The 23,826-nt window shown below is 47.6% G+C and overlaps 1 protein-coding gene across 2 annotated transcripts in view; it reads left to right on the top strand.

Annotated features, from left to right (window-relative positions):
• KLHL22 (kelch like family member 22) overlaps positions 1-23,826 on the top strand; it is a 40,546-nt gene that overhangs the window by 6,861 nt on the left and 9,859 nt on the right. For both annotated transcript variants that reach the window (XM_047828433.1, XM_047828434.1), the window contains exons 3-5: positions 9,056-9,221; positions 14,263-14,981; positions 22,300-22,492. In XM_047828433.1, the coding sequence (XP_047684389.1) occupies positions 9,056-9,221; positions 14,263-14,981; positions 22,300-22,492 (1,078 nt within the window). The remainder of the gene's footprint in view (positions 1-9,055; positions 9,222-14,262; positions 14,982-22,299; positions 22,493-23,826) is intronic.

Below are 23,826 nucleotides of genomic sequence, written 5' to 3'. Positions count from 1 at the left end.
GGCACCCACAGTGATCTGGTGGGAGGGACCAGCCAGAAGCTGCCAAGTCCCTTGCTTCTCCCCGAGCTTCTCCCACTGCTTGTTGTGATGACTCCCCAGCAGTGAGTGGGACAGAGGGGTTTTTGAATCTGTTTTTCTTCCAGCTGTCTTGTTTTTGGTGCACCTTCTCTTTTTTCCTATTTCTCTTTTATTTATTTATTTTTAAGTAATCTCTATACCCAACAAGGGGCTTGAACTCACAACCCCAAGGTCAAGAGTCGCATGCTTTTCTGACTGAACCAGCCAAGCGCCCCCCTTTCTTCCTGTTTTTTTAAAAAGCCAATGCTAGACTTTGTTGTGTTTTATAAAATGAATTTTCTATATCTTGGTATAAAACACATTTTTGTTCTATTTTACTCTGGTTTCCCCAATATTTCATTTTGAAAAATTTCAAATCTGTGAAATTTTCAAATCTGTTCGTAAAGAATATTACGAACATCTTAATACCAGTTGTTGACATTTTGTCATATTTCCTTTCTCTTCACACACACAGACACACACACATACATGCCTCCCCCTTTTGTTTGGGAGAGTACACTCGTGTGCATGCCAGTAGGGAGGGATGGGTGAGGGGGGAGAGAGGGAGAGAGGGAGAAAGAGAGAGGGAGAGGGAGAGAATCTTAAGCAGGCTCCACACACAGTGCAGAGCCTGACAACAGGGCCCCATCTAATGACCCTGGGATCATGACCTAAGCCGAAATCAAGAGTCAGGTGCTTAACTGACTGAGGCCACCCAGGCGCCCCCATACACGCCTTTTTTAAGACATTGTGGCACTTTATACCTTAGTCTTTTAGTGCCCCCCTCCCCCAGTGATGTTCTTGTAAGGCTGGTTAGAAGCCCACCCGAGCGGGTGCCAAGACCAAGGCTGAGTGGTCAGTCCTGTATATGTAGTGTCCACATAGCCATGTGATGTGAGGAATTGTGCCTTTTGTGCCCCTTCCCTGGCCGTCGACCTTCTGGCCCACACCTTCTCATCTTGAGGGCCTAAGTCTCTGACCTTCTTCCTTCCTCCCTGGATTCTTTGTCCCTTGGGGTTTCTCATGGCTTCCTGCATGACCCCATCCCAGCCATTGGCACATTGGGAAGAATTGGTGCCACTGCCCTCATTGCATGCTTGTGAGAGGAGGCTCAGGAGTGAGCCCCAGCCATGGCTACCTGATTCCCATTCCAGTTCTGATTCTGATTGTTTCGTCTTCAAGTATTGGTTATAGTTCTTGGGTTTTTTTGTTTGTTTTTTAAGTAATCTCTATTCCAATGTGAGGCTTGAACTCATGACCCTGAGATCAAGAGTCACATGCTCCTCCAACTGATCTAGCCGGGCGCCCCAGATTGAGTAAAATATTTTTTCATGGTATAAGTATTGGCCTCCTGTTTTCCCGAAAGAGTTTATACAGAACATGACCAGTGGTGGCCTAGGGCAGACATGGGCAGGCTCTCTTGCCCCTGTTTTTGCTGTTACTCAGCAGTGCTGCCCTTCTCTGCCTTTCCTGCCCTGCAGTGATATCTTCCAGGCCCAGCTGAGGTGCATCTTCCTCTGGGGAGCTTGCTCTTCTTGTCTTGCACCTTTTCCCAGCCCCTGCCTCTCAGGGCTAGCTCCTCCCTGCAGGCGGCTGCTGACCTCTTGGGGCTAAAGAGCTGGATGGCACTTTTCTTTTTTTTTAATTTTTTTTTTTTTTAACATTTATTTATTTTTGAGACAGAGAGAGACAGAGCATGAACGGGGGAGGGGCAGAGAGAGAGGGAGACACAGAATCAGAAGCAGGTTCCAGGCTCCGAGCCATCAGCCCAGAGCCCGACGCGGGGCTCGAACTCACGGACCGCGAGATCGTGACCTGGCTGAAGTCGGACGCTTAACCGACTGGGCCACCCAGGCGCCCCTGGATGGCACTTTTCTTAAGAGGCGCCCCCTACAGGAAACCTCTTTTGGTATGCACTCTGTGCAGGGTTTAGGGATTGACTAAACCGTGATCTTGGGTCTTGGTTTTTTGGCTTGTGGTAAGAACTGTCCACTGGACTAATCTTTTGGCTCCTGTAACCCTCTCCTGCTTTGCCCTGTCTACTCCTGGGCTGTGTGTCAGATGGCTCAAGTGTTCTGTATTGTATGTGGCCTCTCTGGGTCATGTATCCCTCCCTGTTTTCATACTGTGAATTGTAAGACAGTCAACTTAACTCAATGTCTGTGATTTTGAAAATTTGAATAAAACTGATGATTTTCTACAAAGTGTGTATTGATAGAACTTCATGCCTGAAACAGAAAGTTCTATTTTCCACAAAAGCATGAAGCCCAGACACATCCTGGGGAGTTATCCCTTTTATGAACAAACTCTAATGCCATTTAAGCTTTTTCATAACAGATAAAGAGAAAGGAAGTTTCCAAATTATTATTATTTTTTAAAAATTTTTTAACGTTTATTTATTTTTGAGAGAAAGAGAGTGTGAGCAGGGGAGGGGCAGAGAGTGAGGGAGACACAGAACCCAAAGCAGACTCTAGGTTCTGAGCTGTCGGCACAGAGCCCGACACGGGGCTCGAACTCAGAAACTGCGAGATCATGACCTGAGCCGCAGTTGGATGCTCAACCATCTGAGCCACCCAGGCGCCCCAGAAGTTCCCAAATTTTTAAAAAAGAGAGTTATATAACACAGGTATCAAAATTGGAGAGATTAGCCAACACACAAGAAAACTTCAGCTTGTTTGTGAATGACAGCATGACGTGTTCAGTGAGACCTCAGTACAGAGCTCCAGAACACCACTGTCCCTAATGTTACTTGCAAAGCAACAGACCATAGCCCAGGGAGGCTTTGTTTCCATGTCAGAGAATCTTTTTTATAATGCAAGTTGTCCTTAATCGCTCAAAGGGGACCTTGTCTGTAGCCCTCCACAGACATCAGCATCCATTCCCACAGCTAAAATACTTTTTGAATATGTGGGCAAAAAGTTGAAAGCACCACTTTACCCCTGCCCTTCCTTCCATATCATCTCCCCACCTCCCCCTCACCCCCCATGGTAACTATTTTCAAAAGTTCCTATTCATCCGTACACTGTTTATTTTTGCAAATACTGGTCCTGAAATTGACAAATTGTTTTGTTTTGTTGTTGTTGTACCACATTGCCAAAATGTCATAAATGTGTTCAGGGGGTCTCTTTAGAGCTATTTTTGTTAGTTGGTAGCTGTCTAGTGGTTGATTTTGTGGGGGATAGGGAAAGGTGGGTTCTCCCACATTGCCATTTTTTCTATGAGTTTTTTTTTTTTTTTTAATTTTGGTACAAATTTACTGAACCACAAAACCTACCCTAAACTCATAGGAGGCTTATTTTATTTTATTTTATTTTATTATATGAAATTTATTGTCAAATTGGTTTCCATACAACACCCAGTGCTCATCCCAACAGGTGCTCTCCTCAATGACCATCACCCCCTTTCCCTTCCCTCCCACCCCCCATCAACCCTCAGTTTATTCTCAGTTTTTAAGAGTCTCTTATGGTTTGGCTCCCTCCCTAATTTTATTTTATTTTTATCCCACTCAGTATACTTGGAAATATTAAGGAGTTTGGATATGAGATACTGACCTAGGCCCTTCAGGGGTGTGACATCATACATGGCATGGGTGCAGTGTTTTTCCAGTTGAAGCCTTTTGAATTCTGAAACACTTGGGCCTCTAGGGTTTGGACCAGGGATTGGGGGCCTGAACAAGCTCATGTAGGGAATGTTCCTCACTGGACATCAGAGGGAGCTTACTGGACATCTGGTTATGGTATCCTAGCAGTAGAGGCAGCCCTCATTATGATTCTGCAGTGTTCTGTGGTGGTCATGCCCTACATTTATTTTGTTGGTCCCCTGCTGTGATTTTAAGCATATACGATAAGATTTACCATCTTAACCATTTTTCTCATGTTTATTTTTGAGAGAGAGAGAGAGTATGCACGTGTGTGTGCAAGCAGGGGAGGGGCAGAGAGAGGGAGACTGTCTGAAGCAGGTTCTGAGCTGACAGCAGAGAGCCCAACGCGGGGCTTGAACCCATGAACTGAGAGATCATGACCTGAGCTGAAGTCAGACGCTTAACCAACTGAGCCACCCAGTTTTTAAGAGTACAGCTGAATAGTGTTAAGTGTATTCACACTGTTGTGGAAGGGGTCTCTAGAACTTTATCATTTCGCAAAACTGAAATTCTGTACCCATTAAACAACAGCTTTCCATACCCTCCTCCCAGCCCTACCATTTCACTTTCTGTTTCTAGGAACTTTTTTTTTTTAACATTTATTTTGAGAGCTCATGTGTGCATGTGCATACACATGCAAGCAAGGAGAGGGGCAGAGAGCAAGGGAGAGAGAGAAACCCAAGCAGGCTCCGCACTGAGCGTGGAGCCCCATGAACCTTGAGATCATGACCTGAGCCAAAATCAAGAGTTGATGCTTAACTTACTGAACCACCCAGGCACCCCTCTAGAACTTTTTATAAGTGGAATCATATGTATTTGTCCTTTTGTGACTGGTTTCTTTCACTTAGCATAATCTCAAGTTTCATTCACGTTGTAGCATGTGTCAGAATTTCCTTCCTCTTTAAGGCTGAACAATGTCTCATTGTATGAATATACCATTTTGTTAATCCATTCATTTCTCAATGGATACTTGGGTTGTTTTGCCTCTTGGCTATTGTGAATGATTCTGTTATGAATGTGGATGTACAAATACCTTCTTAACACCTTCCTTTCAGTTCTTTTGGGTATGTACCCAAAAGTGGAATTGCTGGGTCATATGTTAATTCTATGTTTAATTTTTTGAGGAATTGCCATGCTGTTTTCCACAGCAGCTGCCATCAGTTTAACATTCCCTCCAACAATGCAGAAGGGTTCCATTTTCTCTGTAGTCTCACCAACACTTGTTACTTTGTTTTTGGTTCTTTTGTTTTTGTTTTTGGGTTTTTTTTTTTTTTTTGGTAGTGGGCCATCCTAATAGGTATGAGGTATGGACATCATTTTAAAAGTTTTTCCCCTTTTAAAGTTTTTATTTTGACATAATTTCAGTGTTACAGAAAAGGGGTAAGACTATGATAAAGAATTAAGCACCCATTTTTGGTTAAAAACAACAAAACCAGAAGGAGTGCCTGCATATTTTATTTTTCTTTTGGCCTTTTTTTCCCTCCCTAACTCTTGTTTTGAAAGATATCAATCCTATAGAAAAGCTGCAAGATCAGTGGAGTGAACACACCTGTGACCTTTGCTTAGCTTCATTGGTTAACATTTTGCATATTCACTTCAGAGTAAGTTGCAGCTATGACAGTTTTACTGGAAATACTTTATTGCACTTCTAAGAATAAGGGCCTTCTCTGGTATATCTTTAGTACCATTATAAATCTAAGAACATTTACAGTCATTCCATAATTTTATCTGATGTTCATATTTAGATTTCCCTAGTTTTCCTCAAAATGTTTTCCGTCTCCTCCCACCCCTCTCCATTCAGGATCTAGTCAAGGTCCACGCAATGCTTGGATACCCCAAAGAGTGAGTCAGGGTACCACAGAGTGGGAAAGCACCCCCTGAGAGTGTATGCATGGAGTAAAATACCTAGGAATTAGACATAACGTGCGAGTGTCAGGTCTGTGAGCAGGTGACCTATAAGACCTGCAAAGAGACCCAGAGGCTGGCTTGTGAGATAGAGTCCATTGTGTCCATCACAAAGATGCTAGCTCTCTCTGTATGAGTCTGGATGTGTAATGCATTCCCTATAAAAACATCAAGAGACTTGAGGCACCTGGTGGCTCAGTTGGTTGGACATCTGACTTCAGCTCAGGTTATGATCTCAGTTTGTGAGTTCATGCCCGGCCTCAGGTTCTCTGCTATCAGCACAGAGCCTGTTTCAGATCCCCTGTCCCTCTCTCTATCTGCCCCTCCCTCCCCCCCCAAAGTAAATAAACATTAAAAATTTTTTATTTTATTTTTTTAATGTTTATTTTTGAGAAAGAGCACGAGTAGGGGAGGGGCAGAGAGGGAGACACAGAATCTGAAGCAGGCTCCAGGCTCTGAGCTATCAGCACAGAGCCCAACGCCGGACTCCAACTCACAAACCATAAGATCTTGACCTGAGCTGAAGACAGACATTCAGCCGACTGAGCCAACCAGGCGCCCCAACATAAATTTTTTTTTTTTTTTAAATCAAGAGACTTTATGGGGGCGGGAATTGCACATACTGATTCTAAAGTCCAAATTTTCAAAAGCAAGCAAGGCCAGGAAATTGTTGAGAAGGTAATGAAAGGAGACTGGCCCTACCCTACGTTAGTTAATGCATGTAACAGAGCTGCAGTAATCCAGGCTCCTGGTGCCTGAAGAAATGTTGGAATGTTACTGGGAAAGATGAGAGGTTTGAACACAGACACAAGCCTACCACGAACTTTGTGTGTGGTAGAGATGGCATCCCAAGTGGGGGAAGGTGATGATGGGGTAGTCCTCTTGAAAAACATAAAGTTGGACTGTTTTTAAAATTTTTTTTATGTTTATTTATTTTTGAGAGGGAGACACAGAGTGTGAGCAGGGGAGGGGCAGAGAGAGAGGGAGACACAGAATCGGAAGCAGGCTCCAGGCTCCGAGCTGTTAGCACAGAGCCTGATGTGGGGCTCAAAGTTAGGAGCCCTAAGATCATGACCTGAGCAGAAGTTGGACGCTTAACCGATTGAGCCACCCAGGTGCCCCTGGTTTTTTTTTTGTTTTTTGTTTTTAAATGTTTGTTTGTTTGTTTGTTTGTTTCAGAAAGAGAGGGAGCACAAATGGGAGAGGGGCAGTGAGGGAGACACAGAATCGGAAGCAGGCTCCAGGCTCCCAGCTGTCAGCTCAGAGCACAATGCGGGGCCCAAACCCACAAACTGTGAGATCATAACTTGAGCGAAAGTCAGATGTTTAACTGACTGAGCTACCCAGGTGCCCCCTGGATAAATGTTTTTGATTTTTTTCCCTCATAGGGAAGAGCTGTTTTAAGTTTGGCATAAAACTCACAGTCAAAAAAAAGAAAATGAGAAATTTGCATTCAAAACAGACAGACTTCTCCATGACAAAGGCATCATAAAATCAAAAGATCTGAGGTAGAAGAAAAAATTTCAACTCATCCAAAAAAGGGCAGATTTTTCAAATTAACAAGACAGAGTCTAATAGAAAATGGACAAAGAATCTGGACTGTTCAGAAAGAATATAGAAATGACACTTTAAGGAGCACCTGGCTGTCTCAGTCAGAAGAGCACGTGACTCTTGATCTCGAGGTCGTGAGTTCAAGCCCTATATGGGGTGTAGAGCTTATTAAAGAAGAAGAAGAAGAAGAAGAAGAAGAAGAAGAAGAAGAAGAAGAAGAAATAATAATGGCACTTAAACACTTGACAAGATTATCTGTCTGGTTCATTATAAGATTTCTCCCTTAGAAGATTGTTAGTATGTAGGCAGTACTATCAAAGTATAAATATATATAAACCCTGTGTCCCAGCAATTGCTTTCATAAGAATCCTGGCAAGCAAAATGTAAGACCATCCGTCTGGTGAAATAATGGGAGATTAGAAGTAACCCAGGTGTATCCCAGCAGCAGGGGGTTAAATCAATCATGATAGCCTTTACAGGAAGAGGGGCAGCCCTATGTATACCAGTAAGGAGCCATTTCCAAGATGCATTGCTAAATCAAAACAAGGTGCATGTAGAATACAAGGTGCATACATGGAGTGCCTCTGGGTATAGTGCTGCCCTGGGAAGAGGAACTGATGGCCTGGAGCAGAGGAGGAAGGGCTGCTAGAGGGAGACTTTCACCCTGTTGTATATTTTAAGTCATGTACTGCACATATAATTTACCTAGTCGAAAAATAAACAACAGGTAAAAAATAGCTACTCTCTCCTCTGTATGTTGCTGACTGTCATATTTCAGCCCTGCTGCCTCCCCTTTCTCCCCCAACCTTCTTCCCTCTGAACAACTAATTAAGTGGCTCCCCACTGGGATGCCTCAGAGGCATCTCACTGATGGTAACTGTGCTCTCTGGCCCCATTCCTCCCAAGTCCCCATCAGCCCAGCTAACCCAGCCAAGGGCCCTGATTCCTCCAGTGTTCTCCTAGATTCGGTTCTTCAGCATATTCTCCCTGCCACTGGGCCCTCCCTAGGCCTGCAGGAACCCTCCCTCCTGCAAAGTCTACTCATACCATTCTCCTGTGTAAAGTTCCCTGACAGTGCCTGGATTTTAATCCTGGCTCAGTCTTGACCTGGGGGAAGCAGGACCTGGCCCTGTCTTACCTGTTCACTTCTTCCTTGCCCTTACCTGGCTGCTTTGTTTACTGAACTCATCCTTGCCCCAGGACTTTGGCACCCGTCTCCTCTACCTGGAATGCTGTCTGCTGGCTGGTGAGGTGCCACCCAGCCCCATCTTGGTTCCTGAGAGCTAGCCTGTCTCTGCTCCTCATCACTCTCCACCGCTCCCCTCTCCCAGCTGGGTGCTCCTAGATCAGATGCCCAGTTGTGTTTCTTCCTAGCATTTCCTCACTCAGAAATGCCTTGTTCTTTACTTGCTGTTCTCTCTAGCATCAAACTCCATGTAAGTAGGAATCTTACACTTTACTTGACTGTTACACCTTTGACTCTGATTGGTATAGTTAGGCGCTCAATTAATATATTTTGAATGGAATGAGTTTTATTGTTTCCCATTCATCCATTCTTTCATGACATGCCCCGGGCTGCTGCTGTGATCCAGGAAGTATATCATGGATACAGCAGAAAGCAAGCTGGACATTGTCCCTGTCCCTAAGAGGCTCATTCATGACACCTTGCAGCCCATGATGGTGAATTCTAGGATGGCTGTCCAAATTTGGTCAGGAGTTTGTGGGCACCTTCTGTGGCAAGCATCAGTGCCCAGAGCACAGAGTGAGCTGATACTCTATTTTATGTCACTGCTGGGTCAGCCTGCCTCCTGTTCTGGATGCTCTCACTCTTTGCGGCCTGGGCTGGCATTCTGATTGATAATACATTGATACAACAACACTGTTTCATGTTTTTCTTTGCAGAGGGATGTTTGCTGGAGGATTGAAGGAGATGGAGCAGGAAGAGGTCCTGATCCACGGCGTGTCCTACAATGCCATGTGCCAAATCCTGCATTTCATTTATACCTCTGAGTTGGAGCTCAGCCTGAGCAATGTTCAGGAGACGCTGGTTGCTGCCTGCCAGCTGCAGGTGAGGCTGCCCTCGCTCCAGCAAGGCAGACCCAAACCCAGGGGTGTTCTGCAGGTGTCTGCAGGGCAGTGGTATAAGGAGGATCAGCAGGCGAAGATGCCAGGCAGCAAAAGAGACTACAGGTCGGGCAGAGGCTCTTGGGTGGTACATGGCTCAGCCAGTTCTGGGCGCTGAAGCATAGCTGCTCCAAATGCCTCCAGGTCCAGGCTCCTTCTCTGCCTTTGCCCTCTGCTCTTCTGCTGGTTCCTTTCCTTCTACCTGGCCTCTCTGTCACTCAGAAGATCCTGCATGTAAACACGGGGGCCGACCCTGAGGTGGGTATGTGATGTCCTTCGTGCCCCAGCGTCCCACAAAGCTGAGCTCCCATGGTTGCCCAGACCCTTTCTCCTCGTCCCCCAACTTGGCTTTGTCAGTCTGTTTGAAACCACTTTCCTTTTTGTCATTGAACTTTGAATAGTTGTTTTCCTACAGAACACCAAAAGTTTTCTGAGGCTTTGACAGTGTGACTTACATTTTAGAAGGCTGTATTAGCTCAGCAGTGTGGGTACAGTCACTCAGGGCTGGGCCTGCCTGTGCCTTTGCTCTCAGGAGCCATCATCAGATGGTTTCCTCTGGCTGGAGAGACTTCTCGCCTTACATTTGTTGAAAGTGAAAATGAAATGCTATGGTGAGTTTATTATCCTGACCTTTTCTCAGGTCAGAGCATGTTTGGGGCCATCAGAAAGAATGCAGGTCCGGAAAACCAACCTGTTTAGGGGTGTCAGGAGGCCCCACCCTGCGTGGCAGGGCCCCGGCAGTTCCCTGCACATTCACTCACACATGGGCGGGTGGGGGGCACTTGGCCCGTACTTGTTGGGTTGGTTTGACCACAGCTCTTCCTATGCCACAAGTGGGTAGAGCCAGTGCTCCTGAGCACTTTAGTGTCTCTGAGGTCATTGTGAGGGGTAGCATGGGATGGGCATCCCTGCTTCACCTCGAGCAGCCTGGCTTTTGGGGATTTGATTTTTAACATATTGGGATTCTATGCAATGTTCCTTTTTTTTTTTTTTTTTTAATGCTTATTTATTTTGAGAGAGAACAAGCACGTGGGAGGGGAAGAGAGAGAGGAAAGAGAATCCCAAACAGGCACTGTAAATGTGGACCCCAATGAGGGGCTTGATCCCACAACCCTGGGATCATGACCTGAGCCGAAATCAAGAGTCAGATGCTCAACCAACTGAGCACCCCTGGTGCCCCTGCAGTTTTGTTTTTTGTTTTTTGTTTTTTGTGTGTTTTTGGGTTTTTTTGTTTTTTGTTTTGTTTTTAATTTTATTCAAATCCCAGCCAGTTAACATACAGCGTGGTAATGGTTTCAGGAGTAGAATTTAGTGATTCATCACTTACATATAACACCCAGTGCTCATCCCAACAAGTGCCTTGCAATGTGGTTTTTAAAGCAAGTTTGACTTGGCATAAGAGTTCCAAGTCCATAGGCCCACCAGGGTCCTGTTTGTTCATGTAGCCAGTGACCACATTCTCCCCTTGCTCTGTGCCTTGCACTAATTCAGGATCACACTGTTCGTGGTGTCCCCAGAGACTTGGATCTGAATCCCAGTGAGACTGTCACCACTGGGTAACCTCTAGCAATGATTCCTTTCTCCGAGCCTCTTGTGGGCTCCTGCACTGGGCAGGCCTGGGGTGATTCCTCTGTGAGCTTCCCCAGCAGAGGGTCCACTGCTGTGACCATGAGGATGGAAAGGAGACAATGACATGGCCCCTGGATTCTTCAGGAGCTGCTTCTCCGACCCACTGAGAGCTGTTTGCTCTCACTTTCTATCCAGAAACTGGTCCTCAGTGTCCTGGCCCGTGACAGATCAGAAGTAGTATTTTAGGAAGACAAGGCAAAGCAGAAGTGCCTGCCAAGGGAGAAAACAGGTGGTCAAGTGAACTTTTAGGGCTTAACAAAACACAGTGGGAATGGTTCATGTGGGGCAGACGCATTCCTGGCACTTTGCAGGTTTTCCTTCAGCTCTCATCTTGTGACCTGGCAAGCACTGAGTATCTTGTGAATGTGAAAAAAATAAAGGTAAAAAGATTTTAAACGTTTATTAATAAGCTTCACATACCAGCAGAATTACTATATGTGCAATGGTTAATTTGTTGATGATAAGTGAGATATTCACATTAAAATTTTTTTTAATGTTTATTTTTGAAAGAGAGAAAGAGAGAGAAACAGTGTGCGTGGGGGTGGGGGAGGGGCAGAGAGAGAGGGAGACACAAAACTCAAAGCGGGCTCTAGGCTCCACACTGTCAGCACAGAGCCCCATGTGGGGCTCGTACTCAGAAACTGTGAGATCATGACCTGAGCCAAAGTCGATGCTTACCGACTAAGCCACCCAGCACCTCAAGGCATTTCCGCTTTTAGGGCTATTCTAAAATCCTGTTTTCCTAAAGAATGTAGCAATGCTTGGGCAGCTTTCCCCAGAGCCCTCCCCTCTGTCTCCGCCCTGCCGTGCTCTGGTTGTTTAATCACCAGGTGGCCTCTAAGCCTGTGGCTCACTTCTCAGCTCCCACCTCAGCAGTGTTGTCTCTCGCTCTCCTTCCATCTCATTCGTTCTTCTGCATGATTGGACACGGGCAAGTGCCAGCCACCTGTGACCCCTGTGCTAGCTGGAGTCATGCGGGCCTCTGCCCAGGCAGGGTGGCTCCCAGCCTTTTAAGAACCTAGTGGGATTCCCAGGATGGGTGCTAGGCAAGTGTCTGGAACGCTCTGCTGGCAGTTCTTAGCGCATGGGTGCTTCAGGGCCATCTCCTGGGGAAGGGGGTGGGTTCCCTGGGCCTGCATCTTTGGCTGAGCCTGCAGTTGTGGGGGTTGTGGCAGGACAAGAGAGCTGGATGTTTCTAGAGAGCCTGGGGGGGGGGGGGGGGCATGAGTCCTAGGTGCCTTCCAAACCAGGGGTAATTGATACAGTGGCCACTGTGCTGCTTCCTGATTCTCTGGAGATTCAGTACTTCTGATCTGAAAGGTTTTACTCTGTGCCAGGTAGTTCCTGGGTACCATCTCATCTTCAACTTACTGCTCTCCACTTTATTTTATTTTTTTTCATTTTTATTTTTTTTGAGTTAATTATTTTTTTGTTTTGGTTTTCTTATTTTTTTAATATAATTTATTGTCAAATTGGCTTAAATACAACACCCAATCCCAGCAAGTGCCCTCCTCAATGCCCATCACCCATTTTCCCCTCTCCCCCACCCCCCCATCCACCCTCAGTTTGTTCTCAGTATTTAAGAGTCTTTTGCAGTTTGCCTCCCTCCCTCTCTGTTTGTAACTATTTTTTTCCCCTTCCCTTCCCCCATGGTCTTCTGTTAAGTTTCTTAAGATCCACATATGAGTGAAAACATATGATATCTGTCCTTTTCTGACTGACTTTTTCACTCAGCATAATACCTTCCTGTTCTATCCATGTTGCTGCAAATGACATGATTTCATTCTTTCTCATTGCCAAGTAGTATTCCATTATATATATAAACCACATCTTTATCCATTCATCAGTTGATGAACATTTAGGCTCTTTCTGTAATTTGGCCAATGTTGAAAGCACTGCTATAAACATTGGGGTACATGTGCCCCTATAAATCAGCACCCCTGTATCCCTTGGGTAAATTCCTAGTAGTGCCATTTCTGGGTCATAGGGTAGTTCTATTTTTAATTTTTTCAGGAACCTCCACACTTTTCCAGAGCAGCTGCACCAGTTTGCATTCCCACCAACAGTGCAAGAGGGTTCCTGTTTCTCCATTTCCTCGCTAGCATCTATTGTTTCCTGAGTTGTTAATTTTAGCCACTCTGGTGTGAGGTGGTATCTCAGTGTGGCTTTGATTTGTGTTTCCCTGATGATGAGTGACATTGAGCATCTTTTCATGTGTCTGTTGGCCATCTGGATGTCTTCTTTGGAAAAGTGTCTATTCATGTCTTCTGCTCATTTCTTTACTGGATTATTTGTTTTTTGGGTGTTGAGGTTGGTAAGTTCTTTATAGATTTTGGATACTAGTCCTTTATCCGATATGTTATTTGCAAAATATCTTTTCCCATTCCGTTGGTTGCCTTTTAGTTTTGTTGATTGTTTCCTTTGCAGTGCAGAAGCTTTTTATCTTGATGAGGTCCCAATAGTTCATTTTTGCTTTTAATTCCCTTGCCTTTGGAGATGTGTCAAGTAAGAAATTGCTGCAGCTGAGGTCAAAGAGGTTGTTGCCTGCTTTCTCCTCTAGGGTTTTGAAGGTTTCCTGTCTCACATTTAGGTCTTTCATCCATTTTGAGTTTATTTTTGTATATGGTGTAAGAAAGTGATCTAGTTTCATTCTTCTACATGTCCAGTTCTCCCAGCACCATTTGCTAAAGAGACTTTTTTCCATTGGATGCTATTTCCTGCTTTGTCAAAGATTAGTTGGCCATACATTTGTTAGTCTAATTCTGGGTTCTCTATTCTATTCCATTGGTGTATGTGTCTGTTTTTGTACCAATACCATACTGTCTTGATGTTTACAGCTTTGTAGTAGAGGGTAAAGTCTGGGCTTGTGATGCCTCCTGCTTTGGTTTTCTTTTTCAGTATCACTTTGGCTATTCGGGATCTTCTTGTGGTTCCATACAAACTTTAGGATTGTTCTAGCTTTGAGAAGAATGCCAGCGCGTTTTGATTGGGATCGATTGAATGTGTAGATTGCTTTGGGTAGTGTTGATGTTTTAATATTTATTCTTCTAATCCAGGACTGCTCTCTACTTTAATCGCTGCTCTTATAAATGAGGAAACTGAGGCTCAGAGAGGTTAAGAATGTGCTACAGATCTCTTTGAAGCCCAGGTTTAAACCCAGTCAGTCTGCAGTGAGCCCCAGTCGTCTCTACTATTGGGGGAGAGCAGCTGCACCAGGCTTCCACTTCAGGAAAGGTCAGGGGCGGTGGAAGGGGGCCAGCTGTAAACAATAGCTTCGCGTCCCCTGTTATCCTCTGTCTCCCTCACTCAGACACTGTTCCCAGCCCAGGCTTGAATGGGGCTTGTTCTTTTCACAGATCCCAGAAATCATCCATTTCTGCTGTGATTTCCTCATGTCCTGGGTGGATGAAGAGAACATCCTTGATGTCTACCGGCTGGCGGAGCTGTTTGACTTGAGCCGTCTGACTGAGCAGCTGGACACCTACATCCTCAAAAACTTTGTGGCCTTCTCTCGGACTGACAAGTACCGCCAGCTTCCCCTGGAGAAGGTCTACTCCCTCCTTAGCAGCAACCGCCTGGAGGTCTCCTGTGAGACCGAAGTGTATGAGGGTGCCCTGCTCTACCATTACACCCTGGAGCAGGTGCAGGCCGACCAGATCTCGCTGCACGAGCCCCCCAAGCTCCTTGAGACCGTGCGTTTCCCCCTGATGGAAGCTGAGGTCCTCCAGCGGCTGCACGATAAGCTGGACCCCAGCCCACTGAGGGACACGGTGGCCAATGCCCTCATGTACCACCGCAATGAGAGCCTGCAGCCCAGCTTGCAGGGCCCTCAGACAGAGCTGCGGTCGGACTTCCAGTGTGTTGTGGGCTTTGGGGGCATTCATTCCACGCCATCCACTGTCCTGAGTGACCAGGCCAAGTACCTGAACCCCCTGCTGGGAGAGTGGAAGCACTTTACCGCCTCCCTGGCTCCCCGCATGTCCAACCAGGGCATTGCGGTGCTCAACAACTTTGTGTACCTGATCGGAGGGGACAACAATGTCCAGGGCTTTCGTGCCGAGTCCCGGTGCTGGAGGTAGGCATGGGTGCTTGGCTGAGACTTGGTCTGTGGGTGACGCTGTGGTGCAGGAGTTGTGGGCCTAGGAGGCTGCTTATGGAGTGGGGTCTGCGAGGGCCGAGGCTGTAGCCTTTTAAATTAATCTTGTGGCTCATCGGGTAGGTCTGTTTTGTGGAGTAAAGTCCAGGTTAATTTGAAGAGTGAGGGCTGTGGTGAGGCAAGGAAGAGGGGACCCAGCATGCTTCCTTTCGCGGTTCTTTTCCTCTCAAACCCACTCACCATGGGTCATACCCACTGTCTTGTTGGTGAGGGTCTAGGTTGTGATTGTGCACTTGGACTGGCCAAACACAGGGAGGGGACCTAGTTGCCAGGAACACTGGGCAGGGCAGCTTCTCCTTCCATCTCACCCTCTCCGGCTTTGACATGTATCGTCCAGGGCTCCCTCTGCTAGGCAGCTCTGCCCTCTGAAGCACAGGCGTTGGTGGAGGATGGCTTCCGGTCCTCCCTCCCTCTTCTGCAGTGTACAGTTCTCAGCCTACGGGACCCAAAAGACAGGCATCGCTGAACCTCGTGCCAGGTTTCACCACCCTTGCCTGCCCTGTCGTCAGTGGTGTTGCTGGACATGGGTCCCCCGAGGTCCTCTGAGGAGGCAGTTTTTCAAGAAGGAGTGGGATATTGTGATGTACTATATATGTTTTTGCTATATGTTAGGTCTGTATCCACAGTTTCTGGTTCACAGCTCCCAGAACTCAGAATTTCCCAAGGGAGGAGAGTGCTAATTTTGTCTTGTGTTATGTTAATGAGGTGACTTTGGAAGACCCCAAGTGTAAGGGGGTGCTGGTTACTGGGAGAACCAGCCCTGTGGTTAGAGGGTTGGAATTTCAGGCCTACCCACTGACCTTGGGGAGGGCAGAAGGGCTGGTGGCTGAGTCAGTCGCCAGTGGCCAGTGATTTAATCAATCATGCCTATATCGTGAAGCCTCCATAAAAACCCAAAAGAGGGGGTTGGGAGAGCTTCGGGATTGGTGAACACCGAGTTGGAGGTGCTGGGAGATTGGCACACCTGGAGGGGGCAAGGAAGCTCCCTACTCTTTCCCCAGACCTTGCTCTATCTCTTCCTGTCTGGCTATGGCTGTTCCTGATTTATATCCTTTTATAACAAACAGGTAATCTAGTAAATATGTTTTTCTGAGTTCTGTGAGCCGCTCTAGCAGGTTAATTGAAACCCAAGTAGGGGTTCATGGGAACCTCTGATTTATAGCCAGTTGGTCACAGGCACAACCTGGTGCTTCAGAGTGATATTCTGAGCCAGAGGGGGTTATTGGAACCTCCAGTTGGTAGCTGGTAGGTCAGAAGCATAGTAAACAGCCTGAGCTTGTGAGTAGTGTCTGAAATGGGGACAGGTGGGGTGGGGAGGCATCTTATAGACTGAGCCCTTAACCTGTGGGATCTGATGCTTTCTCCAGATAGATAGTGTTAGAATTGAGTTGAATTGTAGGACTCAGTTGGTGTTCCAAGAATTGCTTATTAATGTGCAGAAAGTGTTGTGGTCCCCCCCACCCCACCTCCCGCCACCGCCCTGCCCCAACACACATTGGAACTGAGTACAGAAACCCAAAAGAAGGGGTTTTGTGGACTGTCATGGTCTGTAGGATGCTTCCAGCTCTGTCAGTCTATGGAGCTATGATCTCACAAATCCATTTTTGAGGGCAGAACAAAGAAACCAACGCAGATCCCCATAGCCTCAGCTTCCATTAGGTGTCTAGGGCCCCTCCACTGTGCTTTGACTTGATATCGTGGGATTTGGTGCATGTGGGAAGTCTCCATCTTCTGTAGGCTGAAGGAAAGCTGGCATTGCAGAGAGAGAGATTGCCAGCTGCTTCCATGGCTGTGAGGTACTGACCAAGTTCATGTTCATGTTTCCATCTTTGAGGGTGGAGGTGGGATCTGGCCTGGCCATGCCCCATGAGGGCCCCAGCACTTCTGGGAAGAAATCACCTTTGTTAAACTGATGAGACGCAAAGCTTGGCAGCTCAGTTGAGGTTAAACAGGAGGACATGCTGAGTACAGAAAGGAGGAAACAATACTTTGATTTTCTCTCTAACAGAATACCCTCCAGAGTGGGTGTGGCAGCACCAGGTTCAGCCATCCCTTGAAAAGCCTCAAAGCTTCCTTTTTAGGGGCCTGTTTCTTTCACAGTGGGAGGGCCAAAGCCACATCTCCCTGCTGAGGCAACCCACAGACCTACAAAACAGACCTCTCCAGGGTGTTAAGGTCACCAGCCTTTAGCATACAATGGGGTGGTTGTGTGCCCACTGGGAGGCCGGCCCTGGGGCTTTCTCAGAGGGCCATGCCCAAGGGCAACAGTTGGGTCCACTGCCTGCCCTTAGTCTGCCCTTTTACTGCTTTGATGTCCGTTGCACTCAAGACTAGTCTGAATTTCCCATTGGTGAACATGTGCTCTGAGTCCCAAGCCAAACTCTGGAAAATGCTAGTATCAGCACCAGTGTTTGATAACCATGGCCTCAAACTCCAGTGAGAAGGTTAGGTCACTGTGGCAGGTAGGGTTGGTGAGGCCTACCTGGCAAGGGGAGGTACCTCAGAAGGGTTGGGGTACAGTATCTGCCTGGGGTGATGGGGTGGTGGTGAGGGCCCTGGTGTCTGTTCTCTGTATAGGGTGAGAGTTCCTTTAATCTCTTCATAGACTTTTAAAACTGCCAGATGGGTCTTAATTTGAATGGTCTAAGAGTTAGGTTCTCTTCCCTCTCCCCTTTCTTAATTTACCAGTCTTAGGGTCTACAGACTCTCAGAATATGAAAAGACAAAATTTGCAGTTAGAGTTTGCATTTTGAGGCTTGAGGACTTAACAGATTATATCAGGACACTGGTATAGGAGCTTCATATAGGAAGTTAACTCTCTTGGAGCAAATTTTATTTGTACTCCTCCCCCACCCCGCTTTCAAAAGTCCACATTATTCCACTTTGCTTTCATGAATGACCTACGTTAGTGCCTATTTTCACTAACCAGTAGAATTCCAAAGAGGATTTTTACTTTTACAAAAACAAGACGAAAAGAGAAGATCATGTTCAGCATTGGTTTAGCAGTGAGCCTTTGTAGAGGAGCTTGCACCCTTAGCGAGATGGCCCTTCCAAGTGCCTTCCACAGGAATGACACCCAGCATCTCAGCATCAAGTGACCATAGCTTTGAACTCTATTTGTAAGCATCTGTGCTTTATCTCCATTTATTTTGTGCATTCATTAGCAAGGTGTGACTTCAGGTATCAGAAAAGCCCTGAGAACAGTTATTTTTTGGGCCTGGGAATGCTCAAATTTTTTTCCATGTAAACTAATTGCAATTGCTCTGTTTTATGCCATTTCAACTTCTGAAAGGTTTCCAAGAACACCCTACTTTCGGATGGGAGAGGGCAGAGCCTGTACTGATATGCCTTACCTGGGAGTGGCCTTTTGCCCTCTGACCTTACTTAGAATAGCCACTTATTTTTAACATGGGGCATTCCCATGTCTGTTTGGAATTTAAAATATATTTTAAACATTTCTTTGATTGTAATGGACTTCATTAATAGTCATAGGAATGTTGGAGCGCCTGGGTGGCTCAGTTGGTTAAGCATCTGACTTCGGCTCAGGTCATGATCTCACGGTTTGTGAGTTTGAGCCCCGCATCAGTCTCTGTGCTGACAGCTCAGAGCCTGGAGCAGCTTCAGATTCTGTGTCTCCCTCTCTCTGCCCCTCCCCTGCTCATGCTCGTGCTCTCTCTCTCTCTCTCTCTCTCTCAAAGAATAAATAAACATTAAAAAAAAAAGTCATGGGAATGTTGGGGCACCTGGGTTGGGCAGTCGATTGAGTGTCCGACTTCAGCTCAGGTCACGATCTCACAGTTTGTAAGTTTTGAGCCCTTCATTGGGCTCACTGCTGTCAACATAGAGCCCACTTCGGATCCTCTGTTCCCCTTTCTCTCTGCCCCTCCCTGCTCTTGCACATGCTTTCTCTCAGAAGTAAATAAACATTAAAAAAAAAAAATAGCCATGGGAATGCTTAAGTTGTGGAAATACAGAAGAAAAACAGTCTGCTCAATTTAACAAGGACTCCAGAGCGTTTTGTATCCACTATAGCTTGAGCTTCCGAGTTTGCAGTAGGGTGATCTAAATTCTGCCTTAAAGTGACTAGAACTGTTTATATCCTTCTGTAGCTAGTTTTTATTAGAAAAAAATATTACTTGAGAACTTATTCTGACAAAGTAGAAAATCAAGAAAGAAATGTGGAATACAGGACACAGTGGGGAGATAAGAAATGAGTGCAACTGTGATTGTGTCTAAATTACTGATGTATGGTGTGTGTATGTATTGCGTGTGTGTGTGCGCGCATGCACACGCACGCACGCACACGTGCGTGTGTTAAATCTGAAACTGCAAATCCAAATGAATGCATCTGAGGAAGCTGTGAGGGCTGGAAGGAAGCAAGCGGAAGCATCGGGTGGGTCTTGCTTGTCTCATTCTGGTGGATGATGCCGACTTGCACTTAACTAGAAACGGGGTTGGGGGAACATGTACATGAATGAGTGTTGTACACAGGAAAGGCAGTGGGAAGCGCCATCCCAGTCAGTTGGCAGGGCCTCACGAGTGCCGAGCCCTGGACTGGCTTGGGCTCCGGTCCCCAGCTGGACCTTCAACTGGCTGGGCCTCTTGTCATTGAGTTCTTAACCGCCACCTCCTTGGGAGGCCCTTCCTGGTCCCCATGAGAGAGCTCTGACCTCCCGGCCCCCTCTGCCCAATAGATTATGATCTCTGAGTAGATCACCCTCTCTCTACCTCTGTTCTTGTCCTTTGTGGCGTTTGTCATTATATGGAGTGCTTGCTTACGTGTTCTCTTTAGCCTGCTTCCCATCTACAATGGAAAGAAGGGTCCTGGTCTGGAGTTTGCCTCTGGATTCGCAGCACTGAGCACCGTGCCTGATCCATGTTGGGTCGCCGGTGAATATTTGCAGAGTGACTGAATGATTTCACCTATGGTAATCTTTGTTCAATTCACTGAGCCCTGAGTTACAGCGAAGTCTAGGAATACAGACTTGAGTTAGTCTTAACGAAGTCCCTTTCTAAGCCCTCACGATAGCTTTTGGAGGCAGGTGGCATCCTCCTGTTGGCCAGGTGTGGAAACTGAGTGAATGTCAAGGGAGGGAAGTCAATGCCTAGACACACCCAGCTGGATGGGGCAGACCAGCTGTCCATCCTGGGTCTGTGTGACCCACATGCGTGTTCTTTCTCTCCTGTTGGCCCCAACCCCTGAGCACCTTGTTTCCTGTCATTCCTGTCTGGCAGGGAAGAGCTGGCCAAAAGGTGCAGGCAGGAAGAAGCAGCTGCCTAGCGCATCTGGATGAAACTTGTCTCTTCACCAACCAGTGTGGGGCACAGACCCAGACCAAAGCAAACTTTGCTCACTCTCTAATGAGCCAGTTGAAGTTCAGCTTGTCTTCTTGGGGTTGGTCTTTCTATGGAGAAATAACCACTTACCTGAAAGCGGCTGTAATTATGCATGAGCTATTGAGCAAGGAGGCTTCAGAAGCAGGCACTCAAGATGCTGGTGCCTGAGTGGATGTCCAAGGGAAGGGGCCAGATGCAGGTCAGGGGAAGAGTGGGCTTGGCCCTTGGGCTCTCAGGGTCCTGGTCCCTCAAGGTTCTGTAATTGTCTGTATTGACCCAAGTAGCATACTCGCCTGTGTGCCCCACGGAGTGCCAGGCCGGGGCATGGAGTGCAGCAGGGCTGAGTGCTGGCAAGGTTGGTGTGGACTGGGCTGTAAGGGCCTCCTCAGCTGCTAGGCTAGTGAGGATTTTGGTGTGAGTGGGGGCTTTGCTGCTGAGGGTAGGATGGGTGGGCAGAGGGAGCGTGGGGTTCCGTTCAGGACCGGTGAGCAGTCAGCTGGAGATGGTTAGGAGGCCTTTGCAGTGTGGGTCTGACATGCAGGAGGAGGAAGTGAGGGGTGATAGCTTGTCTCCTGGGGTGATTGAGATCCTGTGGGTTGGGCATGTGAGGCCCCTCAAAGGCAAATGAGGGGCAGCACGACCTCAGGGGGGCTATGGGAGGGGGGCAGCCACACAAAGCAGCTCAGAATGAAGTTGCTTGGGGATACGACTTTTTAAAAAAATGTTTATTTTTGAGAGAGAGAGTGGGGGATGGGCAGAGAGGGGTACAGAGGATCCAAAGCAGGCTCTGCGGTGACAGCAGAGAGCCCAGTGCGGAGCTTGATCTCCATGATTTGAGCTGAAGTCAGACACTTAATCGACTGAGCCATCCAGGCACCCCTCTCCATCAGCCTTTTAAAAAATCATATCCCTGGGGCGCCTGGGTGGCGCAGTCAGTTAAGCGTCCGACTTCAGCCAGGTCACGATCTCGCGGTCCGGGAGTTCGAGCCCCGCGTCAGGCTCTGGGCTGATGGCTCGGAGCCTGGAGCCTGTTTCCCATTCTGTGTCTCCCTCTCTCTGCCCCTCCCCTGTTCATGCTCTGTCTCTCTCTGTCCCAAAAATAAATAAACGTTGAGAAAAAAATTAAAAAAAAAAAATCATATCCCTGAGGTGCCTGTGTGGCTTAGTTGGTTAAGCATCAGACTTGGCCCAGGTCATGATCTCGTGGTTTATGAGTCCCACATTGGACTCTGCACTGACGGTGTGGAGCCTGCTTGAGATTCCCGCCCCCCCTCCCCGCCCAATCTCACTCTCTCTCTCTCTCCCTCTCTTTCTACTCCTCCCCCATTTGTGCTTTCTCTTGCTCTCTCATGATAAATAAACCTTTAAAAAAAAGGTTGATGGAGAAAGAAGGAGATGTGGGAGATGGCTCTCGTTCCACCAGCTGGCAACAGGACAGCTTAGGAGAGGTACCTGAAGTGATGGAGGTGTGGTCTGTGACAGGATGCTGGCAGACGACTCTGGAGGGAGTGTTGGCATTGGCCATAGGCCGGGAGGCTGTTGTGCCTGTCCAGGGATGGGCATTCTTCAATGGGGATGGGACTGTGGGGACCATGGATCTGGATAGGTGAGATGGGGCAGCCTGGGGTGGACAGATAGGTGGGCTAGAAACCCCCCATGAGGTCACCCCTAGAATATGATGGCATCATGGGCAGAAACCCGAGTTCCTGGTCATGCTTTCCAGGCTCCATGCTGGGGACATATCCGTGTTCAGGCATGTAGCAGCCTGCTGGTGTGGCTGTGGGTAGGCCTGTGCTGGTGTGAGGGCAGCTGGGGTACAGTGATGGAGCAGGAGGTGTGGGCCTGCTGGGCAGGCTTTCTGGCCTATCAATGATGCACTGCCTTCATGTTCCCTCAAAAGGTATGACCCAAGGCACAACCGCTGGTTCCAGATCCAGTCCCTGCAGCAGGAACACGCCGACCTGTGTGTGTGTGTTGTGGGCAGGTACATCTATGCGGTGGCGGGTCGCGACTACCATAACGATCTGAATGCTGTGGAGCGTTATGATCCCACCACCAACTCCTGGGCTTACGTGGCTCCGCTCAAGAGGGAGGTAAGGAAGCCCCTCCAAGTGGGGCCTTCTCCTGTCTGCTTTCCTTAGACGGTGTGCAGAGTGAATGTGTGGCCAGGCCAGGGAACTAGGCCCAGTGGGTACCTCCAAAGACTCTGCACTGTGATTGGACGGGGGACCCCTGAGGTTCAGCCACCCCCTGGGGAGATCCTCCCGAAGCACGCATCAGACTCCATTCCCCAGAATTTCACCCCTATCTCGCCCATCAAGGGTCTCGCCACCTTGTCCCAGGAAGCTGCTTTAACCCTGCAGTTCAAATGCAGACAGAAGCCTTCCCCTTGTCTGTCCTTCAGGGCAGTGGGGCTGAGCTGGGACGTGTCCAAAAATGTTAAACAGGAGGGACACTACCATAGAGGAGGTCTCAGGAGCCTCAGACTTACACAGGCTTCCTGGAGGGTGGGGCCTTTGAAAAGCCAGAAAACCAGTTTAGAAGTCGTATTTCATATTTATTCATTTGTTTTTTAAAATCATATGCATCCTGCATAGTACTTTGGATCCGATTTGAAGATGTTTAAAATATGGTCATTGTGCAAAGGTGGTGCTTTAGGGATGTGCCTGTCTTATCTTATGGACTTGGGATATTAGGACCCTGGCTGTAAAACCAGGCACAAGATCCTAGGGCAAGGAAGAGGCCTCAGTGATCCAGGTCCCATGTTTTGGGTCCTACCTCAGAGCAGGGTAGGCACCCTTCCCGTATTGGCATTATAATTCGGGGAGCACCTTCTATGGCCCAGGCTACCTTTGGGCATCTCTGAGCCCTCTAGTGGCAGAGGATGGTGTGGGGACACACATGGGGCTATTTCCCAGGCTCTGCCATAAGAGCTGCTGCCTTTCTGAACCTTTTTCCAAACCTCCCCTCTTTATCTCTCACCTCTCTCCCAATTCCCTCAGGGGTGTAGATTTTGACCTCAGGGGGCTGAGGGTCTTCCTGATGGGCCCAGCTCTTTTCCAGGGCCCATGAGGCCTCTGAGACTGGGGTCTCCCACTGTAGTTCTCCCAGGTAGGAAGCTAGCCTGCTCCTTGCTCTTCAGCTTTGGGGAAGGAAGCCCCCTTTGGTGGGGTACTCACTACCCTCATTCTGGAAAAAGGAAAAGATTTTGTATGGGAAAGATCAGGGGGTCATTGAGACCTGATGGACACCTGAATTCTGTTCTGGAAAGGAGTGAGTGGGAATGGGGGGCTCCAGGGGTTCTTTGTCTGGGGCTGCCTGGTGAAGCTGTAGTTCTCCGATGTGGCCACAGAGGGGCAGCCTCGATCTTCAACCTGCTTCTCCCCAGAATGTCAGTGTTCCTTCCTTCCTTCCTTCCTTCCTTCCT

The sequence above is a fragment of the Prionailurus viverrinus genome, chromosome D3 (assembly GCF_022837055.1).
Source record: "Prionailurus viverrinus isolate Anna chromosome D3, UM_Priviv_1.0, whole genome shotgun sequence".
NCBI lineage: Eukaryota > Metazoa > Chordata > Mammalia > Carnivora > Felidae > Prionailurus > Prionailurus viverrinus.
Note: the sequence above shows the minus strand (reverse complement) of the source record. Positions and strands in the feature narration are given on the sequence as shown.